Source organism: Megalobrama amblycephala, linkage group LG4 (assembly GCF_018812025.1).
Source record: "Megalobrama amblycephala isolate DHTTF-2021 linkage group LG4, ASM1881202v1, whole genome shotgun sequence".
NCBI classification, from domain to species: domain Eukaryota; kingdom Metazoa; phylum Chordata; class Actinopteri; order Cypriniformes; family Xenocyprididae; genus Megalobrama; species Megalobrama amblycephala.
Window position 1 is genome coordinate 1,608,683 of NC_063047.1, and position 14,845 is coordinate 1,623,527.

A 14,845-nucleotide genomic window follows, 5' to 3' on the forward strand; every position below is an offset into this window, starting at 1 on the left:
ACTGTTCACTGTCCAGTTCTTTTTCTCCTTAGCCCAGGTAAGATGCTTCTGACGTTGTTTCTGTTTCAGAAGTGGCCTGGTAGTCCTTTTCCTGAAGATGTCTGAGTGTGGTGGCTCTTGATGCGCTGACTCCGGCTTCATTTGACTCATTGTGAAGCTCTCCCAAGTGTTTGAATCAGCTTTACTTGACAGTATTCTCAAGCTTGTGGTCATCCCTGTTGCTTGTGCTCCTTTGCCTACCCAATTTCTTCCTTCTAGTCAACTTTGCATTAAATATACTTTGATACATCACTCTGTAAACAGCCACCACATTCAGTAATGACCATCTGTGACTTACTCTCTTTGTGGAGGGTGTCAATAATTGTCTCCTGGACCATTGCCAAGTCAGCAGTCTTCCCCATTAGTGTGGTTTCAAAGAACAAGAGATACCCAAAATTTATACTGTAGGGATGGTCATTTAATGAAACTCAAATGTAAATATTCCAATATTTTGAGATACTGGATTTTGGACTTTCATGAGCTGTACGCTCTAATCAACAAAATTAAAAAAAAAAAAACTTTTGAAATGTTTTACTTTACATGTAGGGAATCTAGAATAAATGAAAGTTTCACTTTTTTTGCTTTAAATCAAAGTTTGTAATGTTGTGATTCTCATCGTAGCTGGTTGGTTTAGTTCATGGCTTATAACGCTTTAAAGAAGACTTTTTAAAAATCCCTATGGGAAAAATGAATGGAAAACTACAGAAGCTGACAAAAGGGGGTGAGCGTTAATGCTCTCTATTGAAACAGGAAGTTGAGAAGGGACACAGGAGCTGCCTTGTTAAAGAAAAGTACCAATAACCTTTAGTATAGAGCAAATATTTAATGTAGTTTCTCAGTGAGGTCACTGAAAGATTGTTGTTTAAAATCATTTTAGCAGTACATTGTCATTATATACACTTGAAATGACAGCATTGCCCGTAACACGTCAACCTCAAAAAGAGCATGAAATCATATTTAAATCCCACATCATTAACTTCAGACATTAAACAGGTTTCGTTTTGCTCAATCAGGTTTATTTAGGAGGAAAATCACCGCAGAAATACTTCTGCTGAAACAACTCATTATTCCTTCATTGTGTTCCATCAGTCTAAATTAAAACAGATTAGTGTGTCATTAATTATCCCAAATAAATAGAATTCTCCTTTAATTCAGCTGTAGTACGAAACCACACAAACGGGGCGTCCTTTCTTCCCACACGATTAGTCTTTTTCTTCAGCAGGCAAACGCAAGCATCACTTCCATCCTTCTCCCCTCCATGAATATACAGTATGATACACAGTTACACTATTTACACATCTGTTACATCAACAAGCCTCTGCAAAATAATCGACGTGATTCGAAAATATCCGATCAAAGCCCCAAAATAATCACTGTAAAATATATTCATACATGAGAGCGCAGATATAAATGCATAAGCTTGACGTTCACAGATGTGACTAATAAAAGTGCTTCAGAGTACAGCAGGGTCAAATACCCCGGTACTGCAGACCAAACACAGTATTCAGATGTTCAACAGGCTTTCCAGTTATGAATATAGATATGCCAACACTTTCTATGAAGCATGTGTGTAAATATAACGCATTAGAAAGCAATGCATTCTGCTTTATAACTGGTTGAGTGTTTTTGTAAATACCTGTAAGCAGATTATAATACTTCTAAAGAGCTTCATGCATTTAAATGCAATGCATTATCGCTCTTTAAAGGTGTAGCCATGAAAGGAAATCTGCATTACAATTACGTACAAAAACGTACAACTAATTACAAGGTGCATAAGAACGGCTTCACAGAAAGTGTTATCAAATTATGCTCTTGAAAGTATCTGAAGTTCCAGCTTTTCTCACACAAACTCTGTTTTCTATCATCTCTGTACAGCTCTCATAAACTCACACTCGTATCATTCACTCAACATCGACGAACGACACTCTGAACTCTCAGCTGACCGCGTCATAGAGTTAGCTGCGAACAATCTTCAACATCTGACAAGCTTCGACTCGCACACACTGTAAAAAAATTAAAAAATGTTGCTTCAAATAAAAAAAAACAAGTGTTTGTGCTACCTTAAAAATTTAAGTTGAGTCAACTTGAATGTGAAGTTGTGCCGAGTGACAACTTGGATATTTGAGTTGAGTAAACTTAAAGTTTTAAAGCACCACGAACACTTACTTTTTTAAGTTGAAACAACAAAAAAATGTTTACAGTGCAGTCTGGGAAAAAACACAAGGTGCTCGTGAGTCTGTAGGGAAGAAATAATAATTACATCTTTCAACAAATCCCAATAATAACTTGCCGTCAGATGGCTCATATTAGACGCCGCTGACTTGTGTATACCTTACACTGTTCAGATCATGAATTTGCAGTTCTGATTCAGCTTCTTTTACGTTTCCTTCTCAATACTCTGCCCTACATGCTTTGCAAGCGAACCAACACTTCACAACCTTATTCTTTTAGAAAACACTTCATCTTCTTAGTCCAGACCTGCTCTATCATATCATATTATATGTGTGAGATTATTATGTAACAAGTTCACTGAATCAGTGAATCATATTGATATGAATCATCAGTGATCTGTCTATTGCACCTATATGTGATAAAGTGGACTGATCGATCAGGGAAAGGACACAAGAGCAGCGGGAACTGATATTCTTATGGAATAACTGGTTTACACACAAACCAAATGGAGCCGAAGAGCTTCAGAATGAATCAAATTTCTCTGTAGAAACCAGAGAAACAAAGGGGGAAAAACCCACGTGTCCATGTCGCCAAGCACCCAAGCAGGAAACATCAGGTGAAAAGATTCAGATTCGCCCCATCGGACGCACAAAGAGGCTTTCAGACCACCAGAATCTTGACCTCGTCGTGTTCGTCTGGCCGGTAGAAGAACGGGATGCATGGGTTTTCTCCCAGGAAGGGAGCAGGTCTGGCCTGAGGATTCTGGATCTCCTGCAGGAGCTGCATGATCTGACGGGCCGTGCCGTCTTCTCTGGGTCTCAGGGACGGGCCGGCCGCGAGCTCCGCCGCGGATCCGGGCCTCTCTGAACTCTGGGAGCGGATCTCAGGGTCTGTGCTGGACTGGACCGATGAAGACACGTCCATCGCTGTGCTCATGTCCAGAACAGCTGTGTGAACAGGGAATATCTTAGGAAAAAGGCAGGCTTAACATGATAGAACGTAGATTTTATCTAATCGGATTATGTAAAAACTGTCAAAAAAAAACTGACATCCTTGTTTCATTTATGATTCATAAACACTAGGCATGTGACGGTATCACATTTTCATGTTGCAATTAATTGCTGAAGCAATTTCGATATTGAAATAAGTTGCAAAAAAAGTGTTGTCAGTATAACAGGTTTAAGAACTCTTTTTGTAATAATAATGTTTAAATTTAATAATACAAAACACCAAAAATATATAAAGTAAAATTTTCAAACAGACAGGAAACACTTTACAATAAGGTCTCATTATTTAATGCATTAACTAAGATTGAGCAACAGCTACATTTGTTACAGAAAGTATTATTATTTTGTTAATGTTAGTTAAGAAATACAACTGATCATTGTTAGTTTGATCTCAGGTCCATTAAATACGTTCTTTTGATTTTAGTAATGTTATTAAACAGTAACTAAGAAATGAACATTAACTAAGAATAATTAATGCTTTATAAGTATTTTTCATTGTCAGTTTGGTAATAATGAATTAACATGTCTCAGTTTTACTGAACAATATCAAATAATCAGAACATTTCTAATCATTAGGGCATGTTGTAGTCCAGATTAAAGTATAAAAATGTTTAAGTTTGAAAATAAATAGCCTATTAAGTCTTTAAGTATTCAGTATTTGGTGCTGAGATGAACAACATGAATGTCTGTTTGAAGCATTTTAAAAACTTCACTAGCGCAGTTGCTTTGTTTGCGGGGTTTCCGGGGTAACCGCTGCATTTCTGCTGTTCCATCAGTGCCCTCTGCTGTCAGAGAGTGAACGTGCACTTTCATTCAGCGCGTCTCCTTCACTCGTTCAGTCATGTGCTTCTCATGCACATCTGAGCACGTGTCCCTTTGACGCAGAATACAGCGGTGTTGTGCATTTTATACGGTTGATGGGGAAAGTATTCTTAAATGCATTATAAAGATTTTATTAATTGGTAATAAATTATTATTTACAGTATTTTGCCCACAATAACAATATCGTGCATATTCATTATCGTGATATAATCGCATTACTGAATATCGGCACATGTCTAATGAACACGTGTGAATGTGCCGTTATACCTGGACTGTCCTCACTGTTGATGTCCATGTGTCCGTCAGCAGGCTGAGGCTGGTCTCCTCCGGACGGCAGGAGTTCAGGGTTACTGACGGCGCTCATGTATCTGCTGTACCACTCGTTACGCTCCCCCACCAATCGCATCACCAGGTCCTGCAGCTCGGCTAGCTTCACCTAAACAGCACACAAATAAACACGTGTCAACATCACGCCACAGACGTCACACCATCACAGAGCTGCTCCTTGTACCTTCATCTCCTCCTTGTCTTTGGCCAGCATGTTGATGTATTGCTCCTTCTCGAAGTGTCTTTGTTTCATGATGGCTCTCTGGTTCTGATACAGCGCGATGTATTCACCTACATGTACGACAGGACAGAAAATTCATTAGTAAAGAGAAAATTCCTCTAATGCTGATAAACTCAGATGATCAAACATCAGCAGATTAGTGGTTTGTCACTATTAAGAGCATACCGTATTATCATATACCGCCACATGCACTTTTCAAGCAGGTAAGAAACATTCTGCACTTTATGCATGTTGACACACAATGTCAGATACAGATCTGCTGATAGTGTGTGTGCAGTAGCGTCTCACCGATGGTGTCCGTTTCTCCTGACAGTTGAATGCAGCGGTGCTCCAGCTCCTCCAATCGCTCCTTCAGATCCACCTTCTCCTGCATGAGCCTGGTGAAACGCTCCTGGAGTTTGTCCATGGCAACCCGCAGAGCCTCGTGCACCTCCACCGGAACCCCGTCAGAGCCTCCTAAACACACACACAATTAGCACAACTGTTTTCAACATTGATAATAATCATAAATGTCTCTTGAGCAGCAAATCATCATATCAGAATGATTTCTGAAGGATCATGTGACACTGAAGACTGGAGTAATGATGCTGAAAATTCAGCTTTGATTGCAGGAATAAATTACACTTTACTATATATTCATATAGAAAACTGTTTTACATTGGAATAGTATTTCACATTTTTACTATATTTTGAAATGTGTACTTAAATATTACTAATATTCGAGTTATATTCAAATTTAAAAGGCATAATTTCAGTTAGGGGGAAAAGATTTTGGCTTGTCTGCTGAGGCCACAAGAGGGCACAATGAGATAAAATATTATTTTTTATCTCATTATCAATTTTATATTTTTATTTTATATATAAAATATAAATCCCCCACATTAAATTGTTAATTGAAAGCAATGAAATGACATGACTGTCACTAAAAAAAGTGCATAACGTGCAAAATATGACTGAACGTTTATAAATCAAATACAATTTCATATATTGCAGCATCATGTATTCATACACAGAGAAGTAAAAAGAGCTGAAGTGCCGATAACAGAGTACTTTTTGCATTTAAAAACATTAGATGCAGTTGAATGGGAAAAAAAATGCAAAACTTTTTAACTTTACATGGCTAAATGTGGCTTTCTTGTGTGAGACGCGAGTTCAATGGTCAAAGATGTCCGTCTAGCACATTTACATGGAAAACAATGGAAAGCAGTGCAGAAAACGCGTTCTGTGTGAACGAATTGGTTGCTGCTCCATTTCTGGAATGTTTTGAATGAGCAACGCAGCAGCGCCACATCTGGATAGGTAAACAAACAATATTAAAAAGCAATAATGACTCTCATATCATCATCGCATCTCGTGCACCACTGATAAACCTAACATTTGAATGGACTGTTTTTGCATTTTTATTTTAAATTCGACGAATATTTAAAACTCAAATTTTAATTTGACAGCCCCAAAAAAATCAAACGTGTGACTGAGTCTGCACAAAAGTGTGTGGAAGTCTAGGGGATTTCAGTGCAGTGAATGTTTGTTCTGAAGCTCATAATGAAGCTGCACCTGTCTCTGAGCTGTGATGATGATGATGATGAAGATTATGCTCGTGGCTCATGGCCGCCATCTGTTGCCGGGCAGCATGATGAAGCCTCCTCTCCTCCTCGAACCGGCGGCTCATCTCATCTCGCTGATCCTCCAGTCGTGACAGAGCCGAATGAATAAACTCCTCCTGCAACCATCAGACGAAAAGAAACAATCATGACAAAGTGCAACTTACTATTTAATGAGGAGAAAATGTTGGGTGGAGCTTGAGTTTATGCATGTGGATGTTATTGGATCATGAAAATTAAGCAATATTTTTTTTAATTAATATTGCTATTAATAGTATTTATTATTACTATTCATTAATATTGATTTTTATAATATAACATAATATATCCATTTTTGACTGTAAATCTCCATATCCAATGCCACACGTGTCAATTCAGTTGTTGCATATTTGAATAAACTCACCATTTCTTCTCTGCTCTCGAAGTCTTGTGGAATGACAATCTGTGATTTCTGGAAGCTCTCTGGGAGTGAGTGACTTTCCAGCCCATCACCTTCAAACATCACAGGATAATCATCAGTAAAGTCATTGTGTTAAAACAGATGTTTCTCGGACACACGTCAGTGTAACGCAGGACTCACCTTCGTCTCTGTGTGACGTGTTCAGGACGGAGCTGTTCAGGAGCTCCTGCACCTCCGTCTTCAGCTCCTCATTGTCTCTGGCCAGCTGGTTTAGTTTCTCCTGCAGGGGGCAGTAAAGCAGGATGGATTATTATCAAGCATTTAAAGTGGCAGGCTGCAGTGAATGCTTAGAAAAGCTTGTGAGGATAGTTAAAGTTCTTGGTTGTGAACACCAGAGAAAGCGTCACGGCGTTTACCTGCGCCTCCTGCAGCTGCATGTGACTCTGCTCCAGCTGCACTTTGCCCTGCACCTCGTCGTGCTGCAGTCGGTCCATCAGCTGCGCCTGCTGCAGGAACTGCTTGTGCAGATGTTCTCGCTCGGCCACCAGCTGCTGGTATCCGGCCGTGTACTGCTGCAGGTGGTTCAGATACTGATCCCTCTGTTCCGCCACGGACGCCAACTCGTTCGACTTCTCCAGCAGCTGATATGATAAAAGAATAATCAGGTTACGGTGGGGAAAGAGAGACTACAGCTGAGTAAAAACAAACAACCCTTTAAGGCAGCGGTTCCTAAAGTGTTTTGTCAGCTGAACCCTTCAGAAGTAAAATTATTAGTTAATATTTCAATAATTTAACAACACATTTGCATGTTCACAGTCAGTTAATGGTCACAATTAATACATGCAAGTAAACAGATAAAATATGTAATTTTTTTTTAGATGAACAACATGAATGGCTGTTTGAAGCCAATTTGTTTGCGGGGTTTTCGGGGTAACCGCTGCATTTCTGCTGTTTTATTTTGACTTTATAGCTGGACTAGGATTTAGGTCACTTTAGAATTAAAATTTCCTAATAATTTACTCACCCCCATGTCATCCAAGATGTTTGTCTTTCTTTCGTCAGTCAAAAAGAAATTGAGGTTTTTGAGGAAAACGTGTGACCTTTCCAACATGATTACGTCATGCGTGACGGAGCATCACAGAGCAGTGCAAGACGAGCATTTGTGGTTAAAAAGTATATAATTTGTATTTTTTTTTTGAAAATGAGCGATGGTTTCTCTAGATAAGACTCTTATTCCTCGTCTGGGATCATGTAGAGCTCTTTGAAGCTGCACTGAAACTGACATTTGGACCTTCAACCCATTGAACCCCAGTGAAGTCCACTATATGGAGAAAAATCCTGGAACGTTTGGGGGTTTTACTCACATGGGGGTGAGTAAAGTTCTAGGAACTAAATTAGCTCCTACTTCAGAGTAGGGTCTAACACAGCACTATAGGAACTACCAGTGACGTAAGTGTATGTTGATTGGCCGAACACATGCAAAAACGGACACCCGCCATTTTTTCACACACACAGTTTATAGCCTATATACTGTATTTACTCCAGAAACTAACTCTACGAACATGGAAAACAATGATAGATGGACTTCTCGAGTTAACCCTTTAAGACCTGAAGGCTGTTTTAGAGTTGTTGTTTTTTTCTGAGCGACACACACAAAAGTAAAGACTCATAACTCCAAAACTCTAGCAAGGAGAGTCAAAAGGTAGGTATCATTTGATAGAAAACATGTTAAATTTTAAAAAAAATTATATAATTTAAATATTTTTTTAAAAATATATATAATTTTTTAAAAATAATTTTTCTTTTTTTTTTTATTTGACATGGAATAACTCAGGAACACAATAAGATCGCTAAAAAATTCTGCATCTGGTTCAAATTTCGTGGTGATAGCATAAAGAATAGTTTGAAAAATTGTTGTTCATTTTTTTTTCCGCAGCCAGGTGGCGCCAACGGGCGGTAAACTTCTGTTTAGAGGTGCTTCTCAGCAATCGTTAGGAGTTTTTCAAAATGGTTAGATGCATTAAATAGATGAGATTCTAAGCTTTAAAATGATATCTATTATGCGTTATTCCACGTTGGAAAACGAACATGGATGGGTCCGGGAACATTGGATACACACTGCATCCCGGAGAGATGAGAGACATGTTTTTAGCCAAGTATGTTAAATCATTCCGTGAGTAATATCTTGTGATCAACGCAATATATTATATTGATTCATTTTAATCTTGAGAATCTGCTTTAAATATTGATGTGCCATTTTTTATGATCTGTGCATTTTTCATGAAGTTATGAGCACGTGAAATATACATACATGTATTCAGTTAGCGGCTGTGCTATTTTTGTTGTAAACGCATATTACTCAGACTCATTAGAGGGTGAAAACAACGCAACAGAAGCATGTTGGAGGCTTGATATGAAAGTTTAAAGTCTCTGGTTTTGTATGCAAAAAGAATTTTTGTGCTACCTATATGGATTCAATTTTTATTGGCTTTTAAAGAGAGACACGCAAATGGGAGCGCCGACGCTCCATCCGGTCTTAAGGAGAAAATCCAACGCAACTTTGAGTACACCAAGCAAAACATGATTGTATTTCTGCTCAGCTAGTGACACTGGACATCAACCATATGGCAAACACTAATGTTTTTTTCATATACCGTCTTTTTTCTTTGTGCAACAGTTCTATCTAATAAAATTAAGTATTAGACAGGCTGTTAAAGGGTTAGATCACCCAAAAAACGATGTCATTAATGACTCACCCTCATGTCGTTCCAAACCCGTAAGACCTCCGTTCATCTTCGTAACACAAATTAAGATATTTTAGATTTAGTCCGAGAGCTTTCTGTCCCTCCATTGGAAATGTATGTACGGTATACTGTCCATGTCCAGAAAGGTAATAAAAACATCATCAAAGTAGTCCATGTGACATCAGAGGGTTAGTTAGAATTTGTTGAAGCATCGAAAATACATTTTGGTCCAAAAATAACAAAAACTATAACTTTATTCAGCATTGTCTTCTCTTCTGGAATCCTTTCCATTGAATTGATTCCATTGAATTGATTCCACTGAATCCTTTCATCTGTCGTCGCTGGTAATGCACTTTTACGTTGTTGTTTTTGGTGATTAGGACATCCGCGACATGCACACTTACACACCATTTAAAAAATATAGCAATACCAAAATACAAACAATGTAGAATAGCTTGAATACAGCATGCGTCTCCCTCAGACTGTAAACGAAGCTCGGGCGCACCGGATAACACGTCAGCAGCGTCACTGCGGAGTCATGAACCACACTCCGGAGCAGAAGGGGGCGGTACTGCACCAATAAGCTGGATGCCAACCGCCGTAAAACAGGAAAGAAGAAGAAGCGGAGTCGTGAATGTGGATTGACAACAGACCCGGAAGAGAAGACAATGCTGAATAAAGTCGTAGTTTTTGTTATTTTTGGACCAAAATGTATTTTTGATGCTTCAAAAACTTCTAACTAACCCTCTGATGTCACATGGACTACTTTGATGATGTTTTTATTACCTTTCTGGACATGGACAGTATACCGTACACACATTTTCAATGGAGGGACAGAAAGCTCTCGGACTAAATCTAAAATATCTTAAACTGTGTTCTGAAGATGAAGATGAGGTCTTACGGCTTTGGAATGACATGAGGGTGAGTCATTAATGACATCATTTTTGGATGAACTAACCCTTTAAACAAACTGAAATATAAACTAATGAAAACTAATGTGAGCACTGTGTGCTCAGGCTCTGGCATTCTCAGTGGCGTCAAAATAAAGGTCTGACACACCGTCAAAATTAAAAAAAATAAATAAATTATTAAAAATATAAAAATAAATATTACTGTTGCAAATTATAATTGTACTTTAAAACAATAAATTATAATGGTACTTTTATGTTACACTACAAGTTACAAAGCTAATATTAAATTCCATTAAGAATTTAATGGAAAATTAGATATTTGATAGCTATAATCGCAATTCAATTTCTTTTTAGGTTTTTAAGAATGCACAAAGAATAGTGACTCAAGTCATGTTTTATCAACAATGTATCAATTATTACCATCAGGGAAGCGTTTAGGGTTCCATTTATGTAAAAGTAACGTTACAAAAAATAATTTGTACCGGTATCTATTAATATTTTAAGTGGTTGTAGGAATAACGTAATCAGTATGGCTCTCTTTTAACTGTGTTTTCTATGACATGTCAATTGTTGTTTATCACTGCGGCTTTAGTGTCCAAGACAAACTTCCTTGTAAAAGGACAATAGTATAACTAAACCTAATAATTAGCTTGTGATGTCATTTGCATCTAGACAGACACAAACCTGTTCTTTGGCATTGTGCAGATCTTCCTGTAGCTGACCTATCTTACGAGCGATCTCCTTCTTGATGTGCTGCTCGGACTGCAGAGCGCTCGTCAGCTCCATGTTCTCATTGGTCTGAAGGAGGAGAAAGGTCAGAGGTCATCGCTCAGAAGTAGCGTTCGTTCACATACGTCATCTTTCACTAGAGCTCACCAGCTTGACAAAGCCGTTCTGAAACTCGGCCAGCTGGTCTTTGAGGTCTCGGTTCTGAGCCAGAGCTCTGCTGATGGTGGCCTTATCGCTCTGGACGTCCTCCAGAATACGGAGTCGATCCTGAGCTTCTTCAGCGGCCCGTTCGGCCTGTCTCTCCAGTTCTTCCAGCCTCGCTTCCTGTTCCTGCACCAGTCGGCTCAGCTGCTCGTTGTCCCGCACCTACAGACCACAAGAGAGCGCTCAAACGCTTATGTAAGGAGTGTCTGCTAGGAATGAATGATGTAACGATATATATGCCAAGAATTTTCTGGTGATATAACCTGATATTTCCTTATATCATTTACAATTGTAATGCAACATATTTCAAATGCATGAGGTTAGAAACAAATGCAAACAGCTTCAAATGCAGTGGATCTCAATAAGGGGCCTCTGAAAACTTCCTTAAAATCATTTAACAACTTTAAAAAAAAAAAATCATACTTTTTTTTAATTCACCCTCTTAATTTTTTTTTTTTGTAATATGGATAATATAATACCTCAAAAAGTCATGTAAATTGATAAAATCATCACTTTCTGGGAAATTGGTGCAAAATATCAGTAATAAAAATCCAGGAAAAAAAAAAAAAAAAAAACTGTGGCACTGTCATGTGATCTTGCGTTTGGATGCTGGTTTTCGGGAACACAATTGTGCGAGACGCTTCTGGAGGGAATTAAACCAAATCATCCTGATGACAGCCTTTGACTCAGGCGTTTGAGAACCACCAAAGCAACATTTGAGATGCTGCGATATGATTGGTCCACTGGTTAATCCAGTTATCCAATCACAGACTCTGCTAATGCAAAGTCATGTGAGTTTTTCATTGTGCATCGAGAGATTTATTCAGTAAATGTGATTCCATCATAGTTTATACGCATGTCTTCTTATTGGATAAAAAAAAAAATGCATCCACCTCAATTGAGCGCACACGTTTTTTTTATGCACATCTTGCCGTTTTTTTATGCGATATCCCAAAATGTGCATAAAAATATGTGGATGGAAACAGCTATTGTGAAGAATGAGGGGGCCTTGGAGTTAAAAGTGTTTTGTGTAATGCATTTAAGAAATCTAAATATACTGCACTAGAATTGCATAATTAGTATTTTCACATGTTGCTGAAACATGCACAGTAAATGCATGACACAAAGCATGCATCACATGGTCAATGAAGGTCACCTGTGCTTGGTACTGTAGACTGAGAGTGTCTCTCTCCTGCTGAAGGCTTCTGACGGTTTCCTGAAGGGCCAGTTCACTTTCTGAAGGGCCTGAGACCTGTGACGCGGCCTGCAGCTCCTGCTCTTTACTCATCAGAGCTGTGGACAACACAAATTTGTCATGTTTCTGTCTGAAGAGTGTAAGGTTGGAAGAATTTGTCTTAAAGTATTTACTTCAAGTATGTTTTGGGCCCTTTAGGACCTGTTTTTTGGCAACTGGGTAAAAAGTAAGCGATTGGTTGTGTTGTGTTCAGTGTGAATGGGGTGGATCTCATGTCTTGTACCTGCAGCGTTCTCCAGTTCTGTGATCTTCTCCTGCAGCTCGTGGATCTGAGCAGCTGTGCTGTCCCTCTCCTCTGACATCAGACGAACCTACACACACATCAACACACGATTTAATGAAATTAATATATGCACTGTGTTTTCAAACGCCATCTCTGAATGTTGCTTATAACGTGCATTTGAGAACTAAACATGGCATTATTTCACCAGATTTGTAAGGAGAAGCACTTGTAGTAAAATAAAACAATTATTATTATTTATACACACAGAAAGTATGTGTTTACCTGAGACAGGAGCTGTTCAGTTTTGTCTTTCCACACTCGTCCCTCCTCCTGAATCTGTGCAGCGTACTGATCTCTCTCCACCTGCAGCTGAGCGACGGACTCCATCAGCTGCACACAGGAAATTCAGAATGACACAGGGAAAAAAATACAGACACAAATAATTCCCAAATTACAAGCCCTTCACACACCTGAGCCGTGTGAGCCTCTAACTGGTGCTTTTCCTCCAGGAGGTGCTGAACCTGCTGGTGTTCTGATGGAGGACCCGACTGACTGGAGAACTGCAGGATTTAATTTAACAAGCAGGAATTACTCCGTGATCTGTTGTTATATCATGTGCACAGTAAGGGCCAGATTTACTAACAGCTTGCGCCGATGCAAACACCCTATTGGCGTTAAAAAAACTACTATTACAACTACTGTCAATAATTAGTAAAGACACGGAGTGAAAAATGATTGCATATGCTTGCGTAGGAGTTTCCCTTTCAGACACAACATTAATGGGAGGAGAGTATTCAAATGAATCATACAACGTGATTTACTAAGGTTTGCGCTAGTCAATTTACTGGTATTTGCGCCATTATTTAATGTCCAAAGCAAGTCATTTTAGCAAATCCAATTCTTATTGATTCCCAGTTTCGATTTCAATGAAAAATCAAGTCAAACATTTAGATATCAAACATATTTATTCTGTCTTGCTTCAAAACATTTTGCTTCAGCTGAATACTATGAACAAAAATCATCAGCTGATTGGCCACTCAGAGGCCTTTTACACGGCACCATTTTCAGTTAAAAATGTATGCGTTTTAGCTGTTAATTTACATGACAACAGCATTTTGGGGGGCTTGAAAATGCAAACTTTTGAAAACAAGCAAAGACCATGTTAGTGATAACTATACCATTATCATCTCTGTGTAAACTACAAAAACATGAATGTGTGAAAACGGTGACATCATGCTAGACTTGTGCCGATATTCGGTAATGCGATATATCGCGATAATGAACATGGATGATATTGTTATCGTGGGCATTTCAAAATACCGTAAATAATAATTTATTACCAATTATTAAAATTTTTATAATGCATATAAGAATACTTTCCCCATCAACCGTATAAAATGCACAACACCGCTGTATTCTGCGTCAAAGGGACACGCGCTCAGATGTGCACGAGAAGCACATGGCGGAACGAGTGAAGGAGACGTGCTGAATGAAAGTGCACGTTCACTCTCTGACAGCAGAGGGCGCTGATGCAACAGCAGAAACGCAGCGGTTACCCCGGAAACCCCATAAACAAAGCAACTGCGCTTGGTGAAGTTTTTAAAATGCCTCAAACATATAACGTTATTTTAATCTGGACTACAACATACCCTAATGATTAGAAATGTTCTGATTATTTTTTTTTCTTAAGTAACACTTAAAGATATACGGCTTCATTAGTTAACATGTTAATTCATTATTACCAAACTGACAATGAAAAATACTTATAAAGCATTAATTATTCTTAGTTAATGTTAATTTCTTAGTTACTGTTTAATAACATTACTAAAATCAAAAGAACTTATTTAATGGACCTGAAATGATCAGTTGTATTTCTTAACTAACATTAACAAAAAATAATACTTTCTGTAACAAATGTAGCTGTTGCTCAATCTTAGTTAATGCATTAAATAATGAGACCTTATTGTAAAGTGTTATACAGTATGTTCTTTATAGCATAATTCTTTTGCACTTTAATCTGTTTGAAAATTTGACTTTATATTATTATTTTTTTTGTGTTTATATTGTATTATTGTATTTAAACATTCGGAGTTATTTTTGTTATAAGAAAAAAAAAAAACCTGTTATACTAGGACAACACTTTTTTTTTGCAACCTATTTCAATATCGTG

General features: G+C 38.1%; 1 protein-coding gene across 12 annotated transcripts in view; it reads right to left on the reverse strand.

The window, feature by feature from the left end:
- Window positions 1-1,033: 1,033 nt before the first annotated feature.
- Window positions 1,034-14,845, reverse strand: part of golga2 (golgin A2) — a 30,226-nt gene continuing 16,414 nt past the window's right edge. For all 12 annotated transcript variants that reach the window (XM_048186743.1, XM_048186742.1, XM_048186735.1 and 9 more), the window contains 14 exons: window positions 13,146-13,235; window positions 12,958-13,065; window positions 12,676-12,763; window positions 12,354-12,490; window positions 11,141-11,359; window positions 10,949-11,062; window positions 7,026-7,250; window positions 6,790-6,889; window positions 6,613-6,701; window positions 6,163-6,328; window positions 4,897-5,064; window positions 4,552-4,658; window positions 4,308-4,476; window positions 1,034-3,158 (listed from right to left, as the gene is read on the reverse strand). In XM_048186743.1, coding sequence (XP_048042700.1) covers window positions 2,872-3,158; window positions 4,308-4,476; window positions 4,552-4,658; window positions 4,897-5,064; window positions 6,163-6,328; window positions 6,613-6,701; window positions 6,790-6,889; window positions 7,026-7,250; window positions 10,949-11,062; window positions 11,141-11,359; window positions 12,354-12,490; window positions 12,676-12,763; window positions 12,958-13,065; window positions 13,146-13,235 — 2,067 coding nt within the window. In that variant the 3' untranslated portion in view covers window positions 1,034-2,871. The remainder of the gene's footprint in view (window positions 3,159-4,307; window positions 4,477-4,551; window positions 4,659-4,896; window positions 5,065-6,162; window positions 6,329-6,612; window positions 6,702-6,789; window positions 6,890-7,025; window positions 7,251-10,948; window positions 11,063-11,140; window positions 11,360-12,353; window positions 12,491-12,675; window positions 12,764-12,957; window positions 13,066-13,145; window positions 13,236-14,845) is intronic.